The sequence below is a fragment of the Drosophila tropicalis genome, unplaced genomic scaffold, assembly GCF_018151085.1.
Source record: "Drosophila tropicalis isolate 14030-0801.00 unplaced genomic scaffold, ASM1815108v1 contig_1190, whole genome shotgun sequence".
NCBI classification, from domain to species: Eukaryota; Metazoa; Arthropoda; class Insecta; order Diptera; family Drosophilidae; genus Drosophila; species Drosophila tropicalis.
In genome coordinates, this window is record NW_027172561.1 from 2089169 (window position 1) to 2105891 (window position 16723).

At 39.9% G+C, this 16723-nt stretch overlaps 2 protein-coding genes across 2 annotated transcripts in view; both read left to right on the top strand.

Annotated features, from left to right (window-relative positions):
• The window catches only part of Ank2 (Ankyrin 2), a 70297-nt gene that overhangs the window by 29242 nt on the left and 24332 nt on the right, over positions 1–16723 (top strand).
• The window catches only part of LOC137580330 (titin homolog), a 30313-nt gene that overhangs the window by 1310 nt on the left and 12280 nt on the right, over positions 1–16723 (top strand). Inside the window, exon 2 of the mRNA XM_068294326.1 lies at positions 720–16655. Within this exon, the coding sequence (XP_068150427.1) occupies positions 720–16655 (15936 nt within the window). The remainder of the gene's footprint in view (positions 1–719; positions 16656–16723) is intronic.

Sequence of the window (16723 nt, forward strand, 5' to 3'; positions counted from 1 at the left end):
AGAATTTGTACACGTAGCCAAAGAATTTGAGGGAAAACTAAGTGAACTAGTGTTTGATAAATCAACTAACAAACCGCAAGAAATAACAGACAATTTTCCTTTACACAAAGACGCAGTTCTGTTGCACGATACTAAATCCGATGAGCTTCAATCCCACCATGAATTGGTCTTTAAGGCCATTGATACCCCATTACTAGCTAATAAAGAAACAGTCAAATTTCCTTCTGACATTAAAATAAAAACACATTTAAGATCACAAGATAGCGAAAGTGAAGACGAGCTTGACCATATGGAAAAATTAACAAAAATTAAAACATTAGCAGACGCACATAAAAAGCATAAAATAGTTGTTACCAAACAAACTAAAATTGAGGTAAAACACCCAGGGAAATTTCCGACATCACCCAAAAAACAGACTGATTCGTCGGCTAAAGATCTCACTGATAGTAGTGACGAAGAGTGCGGCATTACCCAGTTCCAAGACAATTTTATACAACCCGTCTCGGCAATAGTTCCTGTCATTCGTGGAGACAAATTTTCTCCTAAGACAGACGATAAAACAAAAGACGAAAATGTTCCCCTTAAGGTAGAAGAGAAACCGAAATCTCCTGTTGACGCAACAAAACCAACTCCCAAAGAATATTCAGATGATAAGAGTGATGAAGAATTTAGTATCTCAAAACCCATTGAAAAGCCCGTTCATCCAATTCCATCGATAGTCCCTATCATTCCTGGAGACAAGTCTTCTATTACGAAAGACGATAAAACAAAAAGAAAAAAATGCTCCCCTTAAGGTTGAAGAGAAACCGAAATCTCCTGTTGACGCAACAAAACCAACTCCCAAAGAATATTCAGATGATGAGGGTAATAAAGAATTTGGTATCTCAAAACCCATCGTAAAGCCCGTTCAGCCAATTCCATCGGCAATAGTCCCTGTCCTTCCTGGAGACAAGTCTTCTATTACGACAGACGACAAAACAAGAGACGTAAATGCTCCCCTTAAGGTAGAAGAGAAACCGAAATCTCCTGCCGACGCAATAAAACCAACTCCCAAAGATTATTCAGATGATGAGACTGATGAAGAATTTGTGATTCTCAATATCGATGATAAGCCAGTAGAACCTTTTCAACCAGGCATCAGTTCTACATCAACAATTAGTACTGTAACTACATCAAGTCAATTGTGTGACACAAAGCAAATGCATATAACCAGAACAGTTACTGACTTTAAAGAAGACAAAGCTCCACTAAAGGCAGAAGATAAACCCAAATCACCTGCTGATACAATAAAATCAACCCCCAAAGACTATTCAGAAGATGAGAGTGAAGAAGAATTTGGTATCTCAAAACCCATTGAAAAGCCCGTTCAGCCAATTCCATCGGTCCCTGTCCCTGTCATTTCAGGAGACATATCTTCTATTACAACAGACGATAAAACAAAAGATGAAAAAGCTTCCGTTAAGGTAGACGAGAAACCGAAATCTCGTGTTGACGCAACAAAACCAATTCCCAAAGAATATTCAGATGATAAGAGTGATGAAGAATTTAGTATCTCAAAACCCATTGAAAAGCCCGTTCATCCAATTCCATCGATAGTCCCTATCATTCCTGGAGACAAGTCTTCTATTACGAAAGACGATAAAACAAAAGAAAAAAATGCTCCCCTTAAGGTTGAAGAGAAACCGAAATCTCCTGTTGACGCAACAAAACCAACTCCCAAAGAATATTCAGATGATGAGGGTAATAAAGAATTTGGTATCTCAAAACCCATCGTAAAGCCCGTTCAGCCAATTCCATCGGCAATAGTCCCTGTCCTTCCTGGAGACAAGTCTTCTATTACGACAGACGACAAAACAAGAGACGTAAATGCTCCCCTTAAGGTAGAAGAGAAACCGAAATCTCCTGCCGACGCAATAAAACCAACTCCCAAAGATTATTCAGATGATGAGACTGATGAAGAATTTGTGATTCTCAATATCGATGATAAGCCAGTAGAACCTTTTCAACCAGGCATCAGTTCTACATCAACAATTAGTACTGTAACTACATCAAGTCAATTGTGTGACACAAAGCAAATGCATATAACCAGAACAGTTACTGACTTTAAAGAAGACAAAGCTCCACTAAAGGCAGAAGATAAATCCAAATCACCTGCTGATGCAATAAAATCAATCCCCAAAAACTATTCAGATGATGACAGTGATGAAGAATTTGGTATCTCAAAACCCATTGAAAGGCCCGTTCAGCCAATTCCATCGGCAATAGTCCCTTTCATTCCTGGAGACAAGTCTTCTATTACGACAGACGATGAAACAAAAGACGAAAATGCTCCCCTTAAGGTAGAAGAGAAACCGAAATCTCCTGTTGACGCAACAAAACCACAAAACGAAAAAGCTCCCCTTAAGGTAGTAGAGATACCGAAATCTCCTGTTGACGCCACAAAACCAACTCCCAAAGACTATTTAGATGATGAGAGTGATGAAGAATTTGTAATTCCCAAGCCCGAAGATAAGCCAGTAGAACCTTTTAAAACAGGCATCACTTCTACATCAACAATTAGTACTGTAACTACATCAAGTCAATTGTTTGACACAAAGCAAATGCATATAACCAGAACAGTTACTGACCTTAAAGAAGACAAAGCTCCACTAAAGGCAGAAGATAAACCCAAATCACCTGCTGATACAATAAAATCAACCCCCAAAGACTATTCGGAAGATAAGAGTGATGAGGAATTTGGTATCTCAAAACCCATTGAAAAGCCCGTTCAGCCAATTCCATCGGCAATAGTCCCTGTCATTCCTGGAGACAAGTCTTCTATTACGACAGACGATAAAACAAAAGACGAAAAAGCTCCCCTTAAGGTTGAAGAGAAACCGAAATCTCCTGTTGACGCAACAAAACCACAAAACGAAAAAGCTCCCCTTAAGGTAGTAGAGATACCGAAATCTCCTGTTGACGCCACAAAACCAACTCCCAAAGACTATTCAGATGATGAGAGTGATGAAGAATTTGTAATTCCCAAGCCCGAAGATAAGCCAGTAGAACCTTTTAAAACAGGCATCAGTTCTACATCAACAATTAGTACTGTAATTACATCAAGTCAATTGTTTGACACAAAGCAAATGCATATAACCAGAACACTTACTGACCTTAAAGAAGACAAAGCTCCACTAAAGGCAGAAGATAAACCCAAATCACCTGCTGATACAATAAAATCAACCCCCAAAGACTATTCGGAAGATAAGAGTGATGAGGAATTTGGTATCTCAAAACCCATTGAAAAGCCCGTTCAGCCAATTCCATCGGCAATAGTCCCTGTCATTCCTGGAGACAAGTCTTCTATTACGACAGACGATAAAACAAAAGACGAAAAAGCTCCCCTTAAGGTTGAAGAGAAACCGAAATCTCCTGTTGACGCAACAAAGCCAACTCCCAAAGACTATTCAGATGATAAGAGTGATGAAGAATTTGTAATTCCCAAGCCCGAAGATAAGCCAGTAGAACCTTTTAAAACAGGCATCAGTTCTACATCAACAATTAGTACTGTAATTACATCAAGTCAATTGTTGGACACAAAGCAAATGCATATAACCAGAACAGTTACTGACCTTAAAGAAGACAAAGCTCCACTAAAGGCAGAAGATAAACCCAAATCACCTGCTGATACAATAAAATCAACCCCCAAAGACTATTCGGAAGATAAGAGTGATGAGGAATTTGGTATCTCAAAACCCATTGAAAAGCCCGTTCAGCCAATTCCATCGGCAATAGTCCCTGTCATTCCTGGAGACAAGTCTTCTATTACGACAGACGATAAAACAAAACACGAAAAAGATCCCCTTAAGGTTGAAGGGAAACCGAAATCTCCTGTTGACGCAACAAAACCAACTCCCAAAGACTATTCAGATGATAAGAGTGATGAAGAATTTGGTATCTCAAAACCCATTGAAAAGCCCGTTCAGCCAATTCCATCGGCAATAGTCCCTGTCATTTCTGGAGACAAGTCTTCTATTACAACAGACGATAAAACAAAAGACGAAAAAGCTCCCCTTAAGGTAGAAGAGAAACCGAAAACTCCTGTTGACGCAACAAAACCAACTCCCAAAGACTATTCAGATGATGAGAGTGATGAAGAATTTGGTTTCTCAAAATCCATTGAAAAGCCCGTTCAGCCAATTCCATCGGCAATAGTCCCTTTCATTCCTGGAGACAAGTCTTCTATTACAAGAGACGATAAAACAAAAGACGAAAAAGCTTCCCTTAAGGTAGAAGAGAAACCGAAAACTCCTGTTGACGCAACAAAACCAACTCCCAAAGACTATTCAGATGACCCCATTCCATCGGCAATAGTCCCTGTCATTCGTGGAGAAAAATCTTCTAATACGACAGACGATATAACAAAAGACGAAAAAGCTCCCCTTAAGGTTGAAGAGAAACCGAAATCTTCTGTTGACGCAACAAAACCAACTCCCAAAGACTATTCAGATGATGAGAGTGATGAAGAATTTGGTATCTCAAAACCCATTGAAAAGCCCGTTCAGCCAATTCCATCGGCAATCACTCCTGTCATTCCTGGAGACAAGTCTTCTATTACAACAGACGATAAAACAAAAGACGAAAAAGCTCCCCGTAAGGTAGAAGAGAAACCGAAAACTCCTGTTGACGCAATAAAACCAACTCCCAAAGACTATTCAGATGATGAAAGTGATGAAGAATTTGGTATCTCAAAACACATTGAGAAGCCCGTTCAGCCAATTCCATCGATAGTCCCTATCATTTCTGGAGACAAGTCTTCTATTACGACAGACGATAAAACAAAAGAAGAAAATGCTACCCTTAAGGTAGAAGAGAAACCGAAATCTCCTGTTGACGCAACAAAACCACAAAACGAAAAAGCTCCCCTTAAGGTTGAAGAGAAACCGAAATCTCCTGTTGACGCTACAAAACCAACTCCCAAAGACTATTCAGATGATGAGAGTGATGAAGAATTTGGTATCTCAAAACCCGTTGACAAGCCCGTTCAGCCAATTCCATCGGCAATCTCTCCTGTCATTCCTGGAGACAAGTCTTCTATTACAACAGACGATAAAACAAAAGACGAAAATGCTCCCCTTAAGGTTGAAGAGAAACCGAAATCTCCTGTTGACGCAACAAAACCAACTCCCAAAGACTATTCAGATGATGAGAGTGATGAAGAATTTGGTATCTCAAAACCCATTGAAAAGCCCGTTCAGCCAATTCCATCGGCAATCACTCCTGTCATTCCTGGAGACAAGTCTTCTATTACAACAGACGATAAAACAAAAGACGAAAAAGCTCCCCGTAAGGTAGAAGAGAAACCGAAAACTCCTGTTGACGCAATAAAACCAACTCCCAAAGACTATTCAGATGATGAAAGTGATGAAGAATTTGGTATCTCAAAACCCATTGAAAAGCCCGTTCAGCCAATTCCATCGGCAATCACTCCTGTCATTCCTGGAGACAAGTCTTCTATTACAACAGACGATAAAACAAAAGACGAAAAAGCTCCCCGTAAGGTAGAAGAGAAACCGAAAACTCCTGTTGACGCAATAAAACCAACTCCCAAAGACTATTCAGATGATGAAAGTGATGAAGAATTTGGTATCTCAAAACACATTGAGAAGCCCGTTCAGCCAATTCCATCGATAGTCCCTATCATTTCTGGAGACAAGTCTTCTATTACGACAGACGATAAAACAAAAGAAGAAAATGCTACCCTTAAGGTAGAAGAGAAACCGAAATCTCCTGTTGACGCAACAAAACCACAAAACGAAAAAGCTCCCCTTAAGGTTGAAGAGAAACCGAAATCTCCTGTTGACGCTACAAAACCAACTCCCAAAGACTATTCAGATGATGAGAGTGATGAAGAATTTGGTATCTCAAAACCCGTTGACAAGCCCGTTCAGCCAATTCCATCGGCAATCTCTCCTGTCATTCCTGGAGACAAGTCTTCTATTACAACAGACGATAAAACAAAAGACGAAAATGCTCCCCTTAAGGTTGAAGAGAAACCGAAATCTCCTGTTGACGCAACAAAACCAACTCCCAAAGACTATTCAGATGATGAGAGTGATGAAGAATTTGGTATCTCAAAACCCCTTGAAAAGCCTGTTCAGCCAATTTCATTGGCAATTACTCCTGTCATTCCTGGAGACAAGTCTTCTATTACAACAGACGATAAAAGAAAAGACGAAAAGGCTCCCCTTAAGGTAGAAGAGAAAACGAAAACTCCTGTTGACGCAATAAAACCAACTCCCAAAGACTATTCAGATGATGAGAGTGATGAAGAATTTGGTATCTCAAAACCCATTGAAAAGCCCGTTCAGCCAATTCCATCGGCAATCACTCCTGTCATTCCTGGAGACAAGTCTTCTATTACAACAGACGATAAAACAAAAGACGAAAAAGCTCCCCGTAAGGTAGAAGAGAAACCGAAAACTCCTGTTGACGCAATAAAACCAACTCCCAAAGACTATTCAGATGATGAAAGTGATGAAGAATTTGGTATCTCAAAACACATTGAGAAGCCCGTTCAGCCAATTCCATCGATAGTCCCTATCATTTCTGGAGACAAGTCTTCTATTACGACAGACGATAAAACAAAAGAAGAAAATGCTACCCTTAAGGTAGAAGAGAAACCGAAATCTCCTGTTGACGCAACAAAACCACAAAACGAAAAAGCTCCCCTTAAGGTTGAAGAGAAACCGAAATATCCTGTTGACGCTACAAAACCAACTCCCAAAGACTATTCAGATGATGAGAGTGATGAAGAATTTGGTATCTCAAAACCCGTTGACAAGCCCGTTCAGCCAATTCCATCGGCAATCTCTCCTGTCATTCCTGGAGACAAGTCTTCTATTACGACAGACGATAAAACAAAAGACGAAAATGCTCCCCTTAAGGTTGAAGAGAAACCGAAATCTCCTGTTGACGCAACAAAACCAACTCCCAAAGACTATTCAGATGATGAGAGTGATGAAGAATTTGGTAACTCAAAACCCATTGAAAAGCCCGTTCAGCCAATTCCATCGGCAATCTCTCCTGTCATTCCTGGAGACAAGTCTTCTATTACAACAGACGATAAAACCAAAGACAAAATTGATCCCCTTAAGGTTGTAGAGAAACCGAAATCTCCTGTTGACGCAATAAAACCAACTCCCAAAGACTATTCAGATGATGAGAGTGATGAAGAATTCGGTATCTCAAAACCCATTGAAAAGCCCGTTCAGCCAATTCCATCGGAAATCACTCCTGTCATACCTGGAGACAAGTCTTCTATTACAACAGACGATAAAATAAAAGACGAAAAAGCTCCCCTTAAGGTAGAAGAGAAACCGAAAACTCCTGTTGACGCAACAAAACCAACTCCCAAAGACTATTCAGATGATGAGAGTGATGAAGAATTTGGTATCTCAAAACCCATTGAAAAGCCCGTTCAGCCAATTCCATCGGCAATCACTCCTGTCATTCCTGGAGACAAGTCTTCTATTACAACAGACGATAAAACAAAAGACGAAAAAGCTCCCCTTAAGGTAGAAGAGAAACTGAAAACTCCTCTTGACGCAACAAAACCAACTCCCAAAGACTATTCAGACAATGAGAGTGATGAAGAATTTGGTATCTCAAAACCCATTGAAAAGCCCGTTCAGCCAATTCCATCGGCAATCACTCCTGTCATTCCTGGAGACAAGTCTTCTATTACAACAGACGATAAAACAAAAGACGAAAAAGCTCCCCTTAAGGTAGAAGAGAAACTGAAAACTCCTGTTGACGCAACAAAACCAACTCCCAAAGACTATTCAGACAATGAGAGTGATGAAGAATTTGGTATCTCAAAACCCATTGAGAAGCCAGTTCAGCCAATTCCGTCGGCAATCACTCCTGTCATTCCTGGAGACAAGACTTCTATTACAACAGACGATAAAACAAAAGACGAAAAAGCTCCCCTTAAGGTAGAAGAGAAACCGAAAACTCCTGTTGACGAAACAAAACCAAAACCCAAAGACTATTCAGATGATAAGAGTGATGAAGAATTTGGAATCTCAAAACCCATTGAGAAGCCCGTTCAGCCAATTCCATCGATAGTCCCTATCATTCCTGGAGACAAGTCTTCTATTACGACAGACGATAAAACAAAAGACGAAAATGCTCTCCATAAGGTTGAAGAAAAACCGAAATCTCCTCTTGACGCAACAAAACCAACTCCCAAAGACTATTCAGATGATGAGAGTGATGAAGAATTTGGTATCTCAAAACCCATTGAAAAGCCCGTTCAGCCAATTCCATCGGCAATAGTCCCTGTCATTCCTGGAGACAAGTCTTCTATTACAACAGACGATAAAACAAAAGACGAAAAAGCTCCCCTTAAGGTAGAAGAGAACCCGAAAACTCCTGTTGACGCAACAAAACCAACTCCCAAAGACTATTCAGACAATGAGAGTGATGAAGAATTTGGTATCTCAAAACCCATTGAGAAGCCAGTTCAGCCGATTCCGTCGGAAATCACTCCTGTCATTCCTGGAGACAAGACTTCTATTACAACAGACGATAAAACAAAAGACGAAAAGGCTTCCCTTAAGGTAGAAGAGAAACCGAAAACTCCTGTTGACGAAACAAAACCAAAACCCAAAGACTATTCAGACAATGAGAGTGATGAAGAACTTGGAACCTCAAAACCCATTGAGAAGCCCGTTCAGCCAATTCCATCGATAGTCCCTATCATTCCTGGAGACAAGTCTTCTATTACGACAGACGATAAAACAAAAGACGAAAATGCTCTCCTGAAGGTTGAAGAGAAACCGAAATCTCCTGTTGACGCAACAAAACCAACTCCCAAAGACTATTCAGATGATGAGAGTGATGAAGAATTTGGTATCTCAAAACCCATTGAAAAGCCCGTTCAGCCAATTCCATCGGCAATCACTCCTGTCATTCCTGGAGACAAGTCTTCTATTACAACAGACGATAAAACAAAAGACGAAAATGCTCTCCATAAGGTTGAAGAGAAACCGAAATCTCCTGTTGACGCAACAAAACCAACTCCCAAAGACTATTCAGATGATGAGAGTGATGAAGAATTTGGTATCTCAAAACCCATTGAAAAGCCCGTTCAGCCAATTCCATCGGCAATCACTCCTGTCATTCCTGGAGACAAGTCTTCTATTACAACAGACGATAAAACAAAAGACGAAAAAGCTCCCCTTAAGGTAGAAGAGAAACTGAGAACTCCTGTTGACGCAACAAAACCAACTCCCAAAGACTATTCAGACAATGAGAGTGAAGAATTTGGTATCTCAAAACCCATTGAGAAGCCAGTTCAGCCAATTCCGTCGGCAATCACTCCTGTCATTCCTGGAGACAAGACTTCTATTACAACAGACGATAAAACAAAAGACGAAAAAGCTCCCCTTAAGGTAGAAGAGAAACCGAAAACTCCTGTTGACGAAACAAAACCAAAACCCAAAGACTATTCAGACAATGAGAGTGATGAAGAATTTGGAATCTCAAAACCCATTGAGAAGCCCGTTCAGCCAATTCCATCGATAGTCCCTATCATTCCTGGAGACAAGTCTTCTATTACGACAGACGATAAAACAAAAGACGAAAATGCTCTCCTGAAGGTTGAAGAGAAACCGAAATCTCCTGTTGACGCAACAAAACCAACTCCCAAAGACTATTCAGATGATGAGAGTGATGAAGAATTTGGTATCTCAAAACCCATTAAAAAGCCCGTTCAGCCAATTCCATCGGCAATCACTCCTGTCATTCCTGGAGACAAGTCTTCTATTACAACAGACGATAAAAAAAAAGACGAAAAAGCTCCCCTTAAGGTAGAAGAGAAACTGAAAACTCCTGTTGACGCAACAAAACCAACTCCCAAAGACTATTCAGACAATGAGAGTGATGAAGAATTTGGTATCTCAAAACCCATTGAGAAGCCAGTTCAGCCAATTCCGTCGGCAATCACTCCTGTCATTCCTGGAGACAAGACTTCTATTACAACAGACGATAAAACAAAAGACGAAAAAGCTCCCCTTAAGGTAGAAGAGAAACCGAAAACTCCTGTTGACGAAACAAAACCAAAACCCAAAGACTATTCAGACAATGAGAGTGATGAAGAATTTGGAATCTCAAAACCCATTGAGAAGCCCGTTCAGCCAATTCCATCGATAGTCCCTATCATTCCTGGAGACAAGTCTTCTATTACGACAGACGATAAAACAAAAGACGAAAATGCTCTCCATAAGGTTGAAGAGAAACCGAAATCTCCTCTTGACGCAACAAAACCAACTCCCAAAGACTATTCAGATGATGAGAGTGATGAAGAATTTGGTATCTCAAAACCCATTGAAAAGCCCGTTCAGCCAATTCCATCGGCAATAGTCCCTGTCATTCCTGGAGACAAGTCTTCTATTACAACAGACGATAAAACAAAAGACGAAAAAGCTCCCCTTAAGGTAGAAGAGAACCCGAAAACTCCTGTTGACGCAACAAAACCAACTCCCAAAGACTATTCAGACAATGAGAGTGATGAAGAATTTGGTATCTCAAAACCCATTTTAAAGCCCGTTCAGCCAATTCCATCGGCAATCACTCCTGTCATTCCTGGAGCCAAGTCTTTTATTACAACAGACGATAAAACAAAAGACGAAAAAGCTCCCCTTAAGGTAGATAAGAAACCGAAAACTCCTGTTGACGCAACAAAACCAACTCCCAAGGATTATTCAGATGATGAGAGTGATGCAGAATTTGGTATCTCAAAACCCATTTTAAAGCCCGTTCAGCCAATTCCATCGGCAACCACTCCTGTCATTCCTGGAGACAAGTCTTCTATTACAACAGACGATAAAACAAAAGACGAAAAAGCTCCCCTTAAGGTAGATGAGAAACCGAAATCTCCTGTTTATGCATCAAAACCAACTTCCAAAGACTATTCAGACAATGAGAGTGATGAAAAATTTGGAATCTCAAAACCCATTGATCAGCCAATTCCATCGATAGTCCCTATCATTCCTGGACACAAATCTTCTATTAAGATAGACGATAAAACAAAAGACGAAAAAGCTCCCCTTAAGGTAGAAGAGAAACCGAAATCTCCTGTTGACGCAACAAAACGAACTCCCAAAGACTATTCAGATGATGAGAGTGATGAAGAATTCGTAATTCCCAAGCCCGAAGATAATCCAGTAGAACCTTTTAAAACAGGCATCAGTTCTACATCAACAATTAGTACTGTAACTACATCAAGTCAATTGTGTGACACAAAGCAAATGCATATTACCAGAACAGTTACTGACCTTAAAGAAGACAAAGCTCCAGTTAAGGCAGAAGATAAACCCAAATCACCTGCTTATACAATAAAATCAACCCCCAAACACTATTCAGAAGATGAGAGTGATGAAGAATTTGGTATCTCAAAACCCATTGTAAAGCCCGTTAAGCCAATTCCATCGGCAATAGTCCCTGTCATTCCTGGAGACAAATCTTCTATTACGAAAGACGATAAAACAAAAGACGTAATTGCTCCCCTTAAGGTTGAAGAGAAACCGAAATCTCCTGTTGACGCAACAAAACCAACTCCCAAAGACTATTCAGATGATGAGAGTGATAAAGAATTTGAATTCTCAAAACCCATTGAAAAGCCCGTTCAGCCAATTCCATCGGCAATAGTACCTGTCATTCCTGGAGACAAGTCTTCTATTACGACAGACGATAAAACAAAAGACTTAAATGCTCTCCATAAGGTTGAAGAGAAACCGAAATCTCCTGTTGACGCAACAAAACCAACTCCCAAAGACTATTCAGATGATGAGAGTGATGAAGAATTTGGTATCTCAAAACCCATTGAAAAGCCCGTTCAGCCAATTCCATCGGCAATCACTCCTGTCATTCCTGGAGACAAGTCTTCTATTACAACAGACGATAAAACAAAAGACGAAAAAGCTCCCCTTAAGGTAGAAGAGAAACTGAAAACTCCTGTTGACGCAACAAAACCAACTCCCAAAGACTATTCAGATGATGAGAGCGATGAAGAATTTGGTATCTCAAAACCCATTGTAAAGCCCGTTAAGCCAATTCCATCGGCAATAGTCCCTGTCATTCCTGGAGACAAATCTTCTATTACGACAGACGATAAAACAAAAGACGAAAAAGCTCCCCTTAAGGTAGAAGAGAAACCAAAATCTCCTGTTGACGCAACAAAACCAACTCCCAAAGACTATTCAGATGATGAGAGTGATGAAGAATTTGTAATTCCCAAGCCCGAAGATAAGCCAGTAGAACCTTTTAAAACAGGCATCACTTCTACATCAACAATTAATACTGTAACTACATCAAGTCAATTGTTTGACAAAAAGCAAATGCATATAATCAGAACAGTTACTGACTTTAAAGAAGACAAAGCTCCAGTTAAGGCAGAAGATAAACCCAAATCACCTGCTGATACAATAAAATCAACCCCCAAAGACTATTCAGAAGATGAGAGTGATGAAGAATTTGGTATCTCAAAACCCATGGAAAAGCCCGTTCAGCCAATTCAATCGGCAATTACTCCTGCCATTCCTGGAGACAAGTCTTCTATTACGACAGACGATAAAACAAAAGACGAAAATGGTCCCCTTAAGGTAGAAGAGAAACCGAAATCTCCTGTTGACGCAATAAAACCAACTCCCAAAGACTATTCAGATGATGAGAGCGATGAAGAATTTGTAATTCCCAAGCCCGAGAATAATCCAGTAGAACCTTTTAAAACAGGCATCAGTTCTACATCAACAATTAATACTGTAACTACATCAAGTCAATTGTTTGACACAAAGCAAATGCATATAACCAGAACAGTCACTGACCTTAAAGAAGACAAAGCTCCAGTAAAGGCAGAAGATAAACCCAAATCACCTGCTGATACAATAAAATCAACCCCCAAAGACTATTCAGAAGATGAGAGTGATGAAGAATTTGGTATCTCAAAACCCATTGAAAAGCCCGTTCAGCCAATTCAATCGGCAATTACTCCTGCCATTCCTGGAGACAAATCTTCTATTACAACAGACGATAAAACAAAAGACGAAAATGCTCCCCTTAAGGTAGAAGAGAAACCGAAATCTCCTGTTGACGCAATAAAACCAACTCCCAAAGACTATTCAGATGATGAGAGTGATGAAGAATTTGTAATTCCCAAGCCCGAGAATAATCCATTAGAACCTTTTAAAACAGGCATCAGTTCTACATCAACAATTAGTACTGTAACTACATCAAGTCAATTGTTTGACACAAAGCAAATTCATATTACCAGAACACTTACTGACCTTAAAGAAGACAAAGCTCCAGTAAAGGCAGAAGATAAACCCAAATCACCTGCTGATACAATAAAATCAACCCCCAAAGACTATTCAGAAGATGAGAGTGATGAAGAATTTGGTATCTCAAAACCCATTGAAAAGCCCGTTCAGCCAATTCAATCGGCAATTACTCCTGCCATTCCTGGAGACAAGTCTTCTATTACAACAGACGATAAAACAAAAGACGAAAATGCTCCCCTTAAGGTAGAAGAGAAACCGAAATCTCCTGTTGACGCAATAAAACCAACTCCCAAAGACTATTCAGATGATAAGAGTGATGAAGAATTTGGTTTTTCAAAACCCATTGAAAAGCCCGTTCAGCCTATTCCATCGGCAATAGTCCCTGTCATTCCTGGAGACAAGTCTTTTATTACAACAGATGCTAAACCAAAAGACGAAAAAGCTCCTCTTAAGGTAGAAGAGGATCCGATATCTCCTGTTGACGCAACAAAACCAACTCCCAAAGACTATTTAGATGATGAGAGTGATGAAGAATTTTATTTCTCAAAACCCATTGAAAAGCCCGTTCAGCCAATTCCATCGGCAATAGTCCCTGTCATTCGTGGAGACAAATCTTCTATTACGACAGACGATAAAACAAAAGACGAAAAAGCTCCCCTTAAGGTAGAAGAGAAACCGAAATCTCCTGTTGACGCAACAAAACCAACTCCCAAAGATTATTCAGATGATAAGAGTGATGAAGAATTTGTACTTCCCAAGCCCGAAGATAAGCCAGTAGAACCTTTTAAAACAGGCATCAGTTCTACATCAACAATTAGTACTGTAACTACATCATCTCAATTGTTTGACACAAAGCAAATGCATATAACCAGAACAGTTACTGACCTTAAAGAAGACAAAGCTCCAGTAAAGGCAGAAGATAAACCCAAATCACCTGCTGATACAATAAAATCAACCCCCAAAGACTATTCAGAAGATGAGAGTGATGAAGAATTTGGTATCTCAAAACCCATTGAAAAGCCCGTTCAGCCAATTCAATCGGCAATTACTCCTGCCATTCCTGGAGACAAGTCTTCTATTACAACAGACGATAAAACAAAAGACGAAAATGCTCCCCTTAAGGTAGAAGAGAAACCGAAATCTCCTGTTGACGCAATAAAACCAACTCCCAAAGACTATTCAGATGATAAGAGTGATGAAGAATTTGGTTTTTCAAAACCCATTGAAAAGCCCGTTCAGCCTATTCCATCGGCAATAGTCCCTGTCATTCCTGGAGACAAGTCTTTTATTACAACAGATGCTAAACCAAAAGACGAAAAAGCTCCTCTTAAGGTAGAAGAGGATCCGATATCTCCTGTTGACGCAACAAAACCAACTCCCAAAGACTATTTAGATGATGAGAGTGATGAAGAATTTTATTTCTCAAAACCCATTGAAAAGCCCGTTCAGCCAATTCCATCGGCAATAGTCCCTGTCATTCGTGGAGACAAATCTTCTATTACGACAGACGATAAAACAAAAGACGAAAAAGCTCCCCTTAAGGTAGAAGAGAAACCGAAATATTCCGATGATGAGAGTGATGAAGAATTTGGTATCTCAAAACCCATTGAAAAGCCCGTTCAGCCAATTCCATCGGCAATAGTCCCTTTCATTCCTGGAGACAAGTCTTCTATTACAACAGACGATAAATCAAAAGACGAAATTGCTCCCCTTAAGGTAGAAGAGAAAGCGAAAACTTCTGTTGACGCAACAAAACCAACTCCCAAAGACTATTCAGACTATGAGAGTGATGAAGAATTTGGTTTCTCAAAATCCATTGAAAAGCCCGTTCAGCCAATTCCATCGGCAATAGTCCCTGTCATTCGTGGAGACAAATCTTCTATTACGACAGACGATAAAACAAAAGACGAAAAAGCTCCCCTTAAGGTAGAAGAGAAACCGAAATCTCCTGTTGACGCAACAAAACCAACTCCCAAAGATTATTCAGATGATGAGAGTGATGAAGAATTTGTACTTCCCAAGCCCGAAGATAAGCCAGTAGAACCTTTTAAAACAGGCATCAGTTCTACATCAACATATAGTACTGTAACTACATCAAGTCAATTGTTTGACACAAAGCAAATTCATATTACCAGAACACTTACTGACCTTAAAGAAGACAAAGCTCCAGTAAAGGCAGAAGATAAATCCAAATCACCTGCTGATGCAATAAAATCAACCCCCAAAGACTATTTAGAAGATGAGAGTGATGAAGAATTTGGTATCTCAAAACCCATTGAAAAGCCCGTTCAGCCAATTCCATCGGCAATAGTCCCTGTCATTCCTGGAGACAAGTCTTCTATTACGACAGACGATAAAACAAAAGACGAAAAAGATCCCCTTAAGGTAGAAGAGAAACCGAACACTCCTGTTGACGCAACAAAACCAACTCCCAAAGACTATTCAGACGATGAGAGTGATGAAGAATTTGGTTTCTCAAAATCCATTGAAAAGCCCGTTCAGCCAATTCCATCGGCAATAGTCCCTGTCATTCGTGGAGACAAATCATCTATTACGACAGACGATAAAACAAAAGACGAAAAAGCTCCCCTTAAGGTAGAAGAGAAACCGAAAACTCCTGTTGACGCAACAAAACCAACTCCCAAAGACTATTCAGAATATGAGAGTGATGAAGAATTTGGTTTCTCAAAATCCATTGAAAAGTCCGTTCAGCCAATTCTATCGGCAATAGTCCCTTTCATTCCTGGAGACAAGTCTTCTATTACAACAGACGATAAAACAAAAGACGAAAAAGCTCCCCTTAAAGTAGACGAGAAACCGAAATCTCCTGTTGACGCAACAAAACCAACTCCCAAAGATTATTCAGATGATGAGAGTGATGACGAATTTGGTTTCTCAAAATCCATTGAAAAGCCCGTTCAGCCAATTCCATCGGCAATCACTCCTGTCATTCCTGGAGACAAGTCTTCTATTACAACAGACGATAAAACAAAAGACGAAAAAGCTCCCCTTAAGGTAGAAGAGAAACCGAAAACTCCTGTTGACGCAATAAAACCAACTCCCAAAGACTATTCAGATGATGAGAGTGATGAAGAATTTGGTATCTCAAAACACATTGAGAAGCCCGTTCAGCCAATTCCATCGATAGTCCCTATCATTCCTGAAGACAAGTCTTCTATTACGACAGACGATAAAACAAAAGAAGAAAATGCTCCCCTTAAGGTAGAAGAGAAACCGAAATCTCCTGTTGACGCAACAAAACCAACTCCCAAAGACTATTCAGATGATGAGAGTGATGAAGAATTTGTAATTCCCAAGCCCGAAGATAAGCCAGTAGAACCTTTTAAAACAGGCAAAAGTTCTACATCAACAATTAGTACTGTAACTACATCAAGTCAATT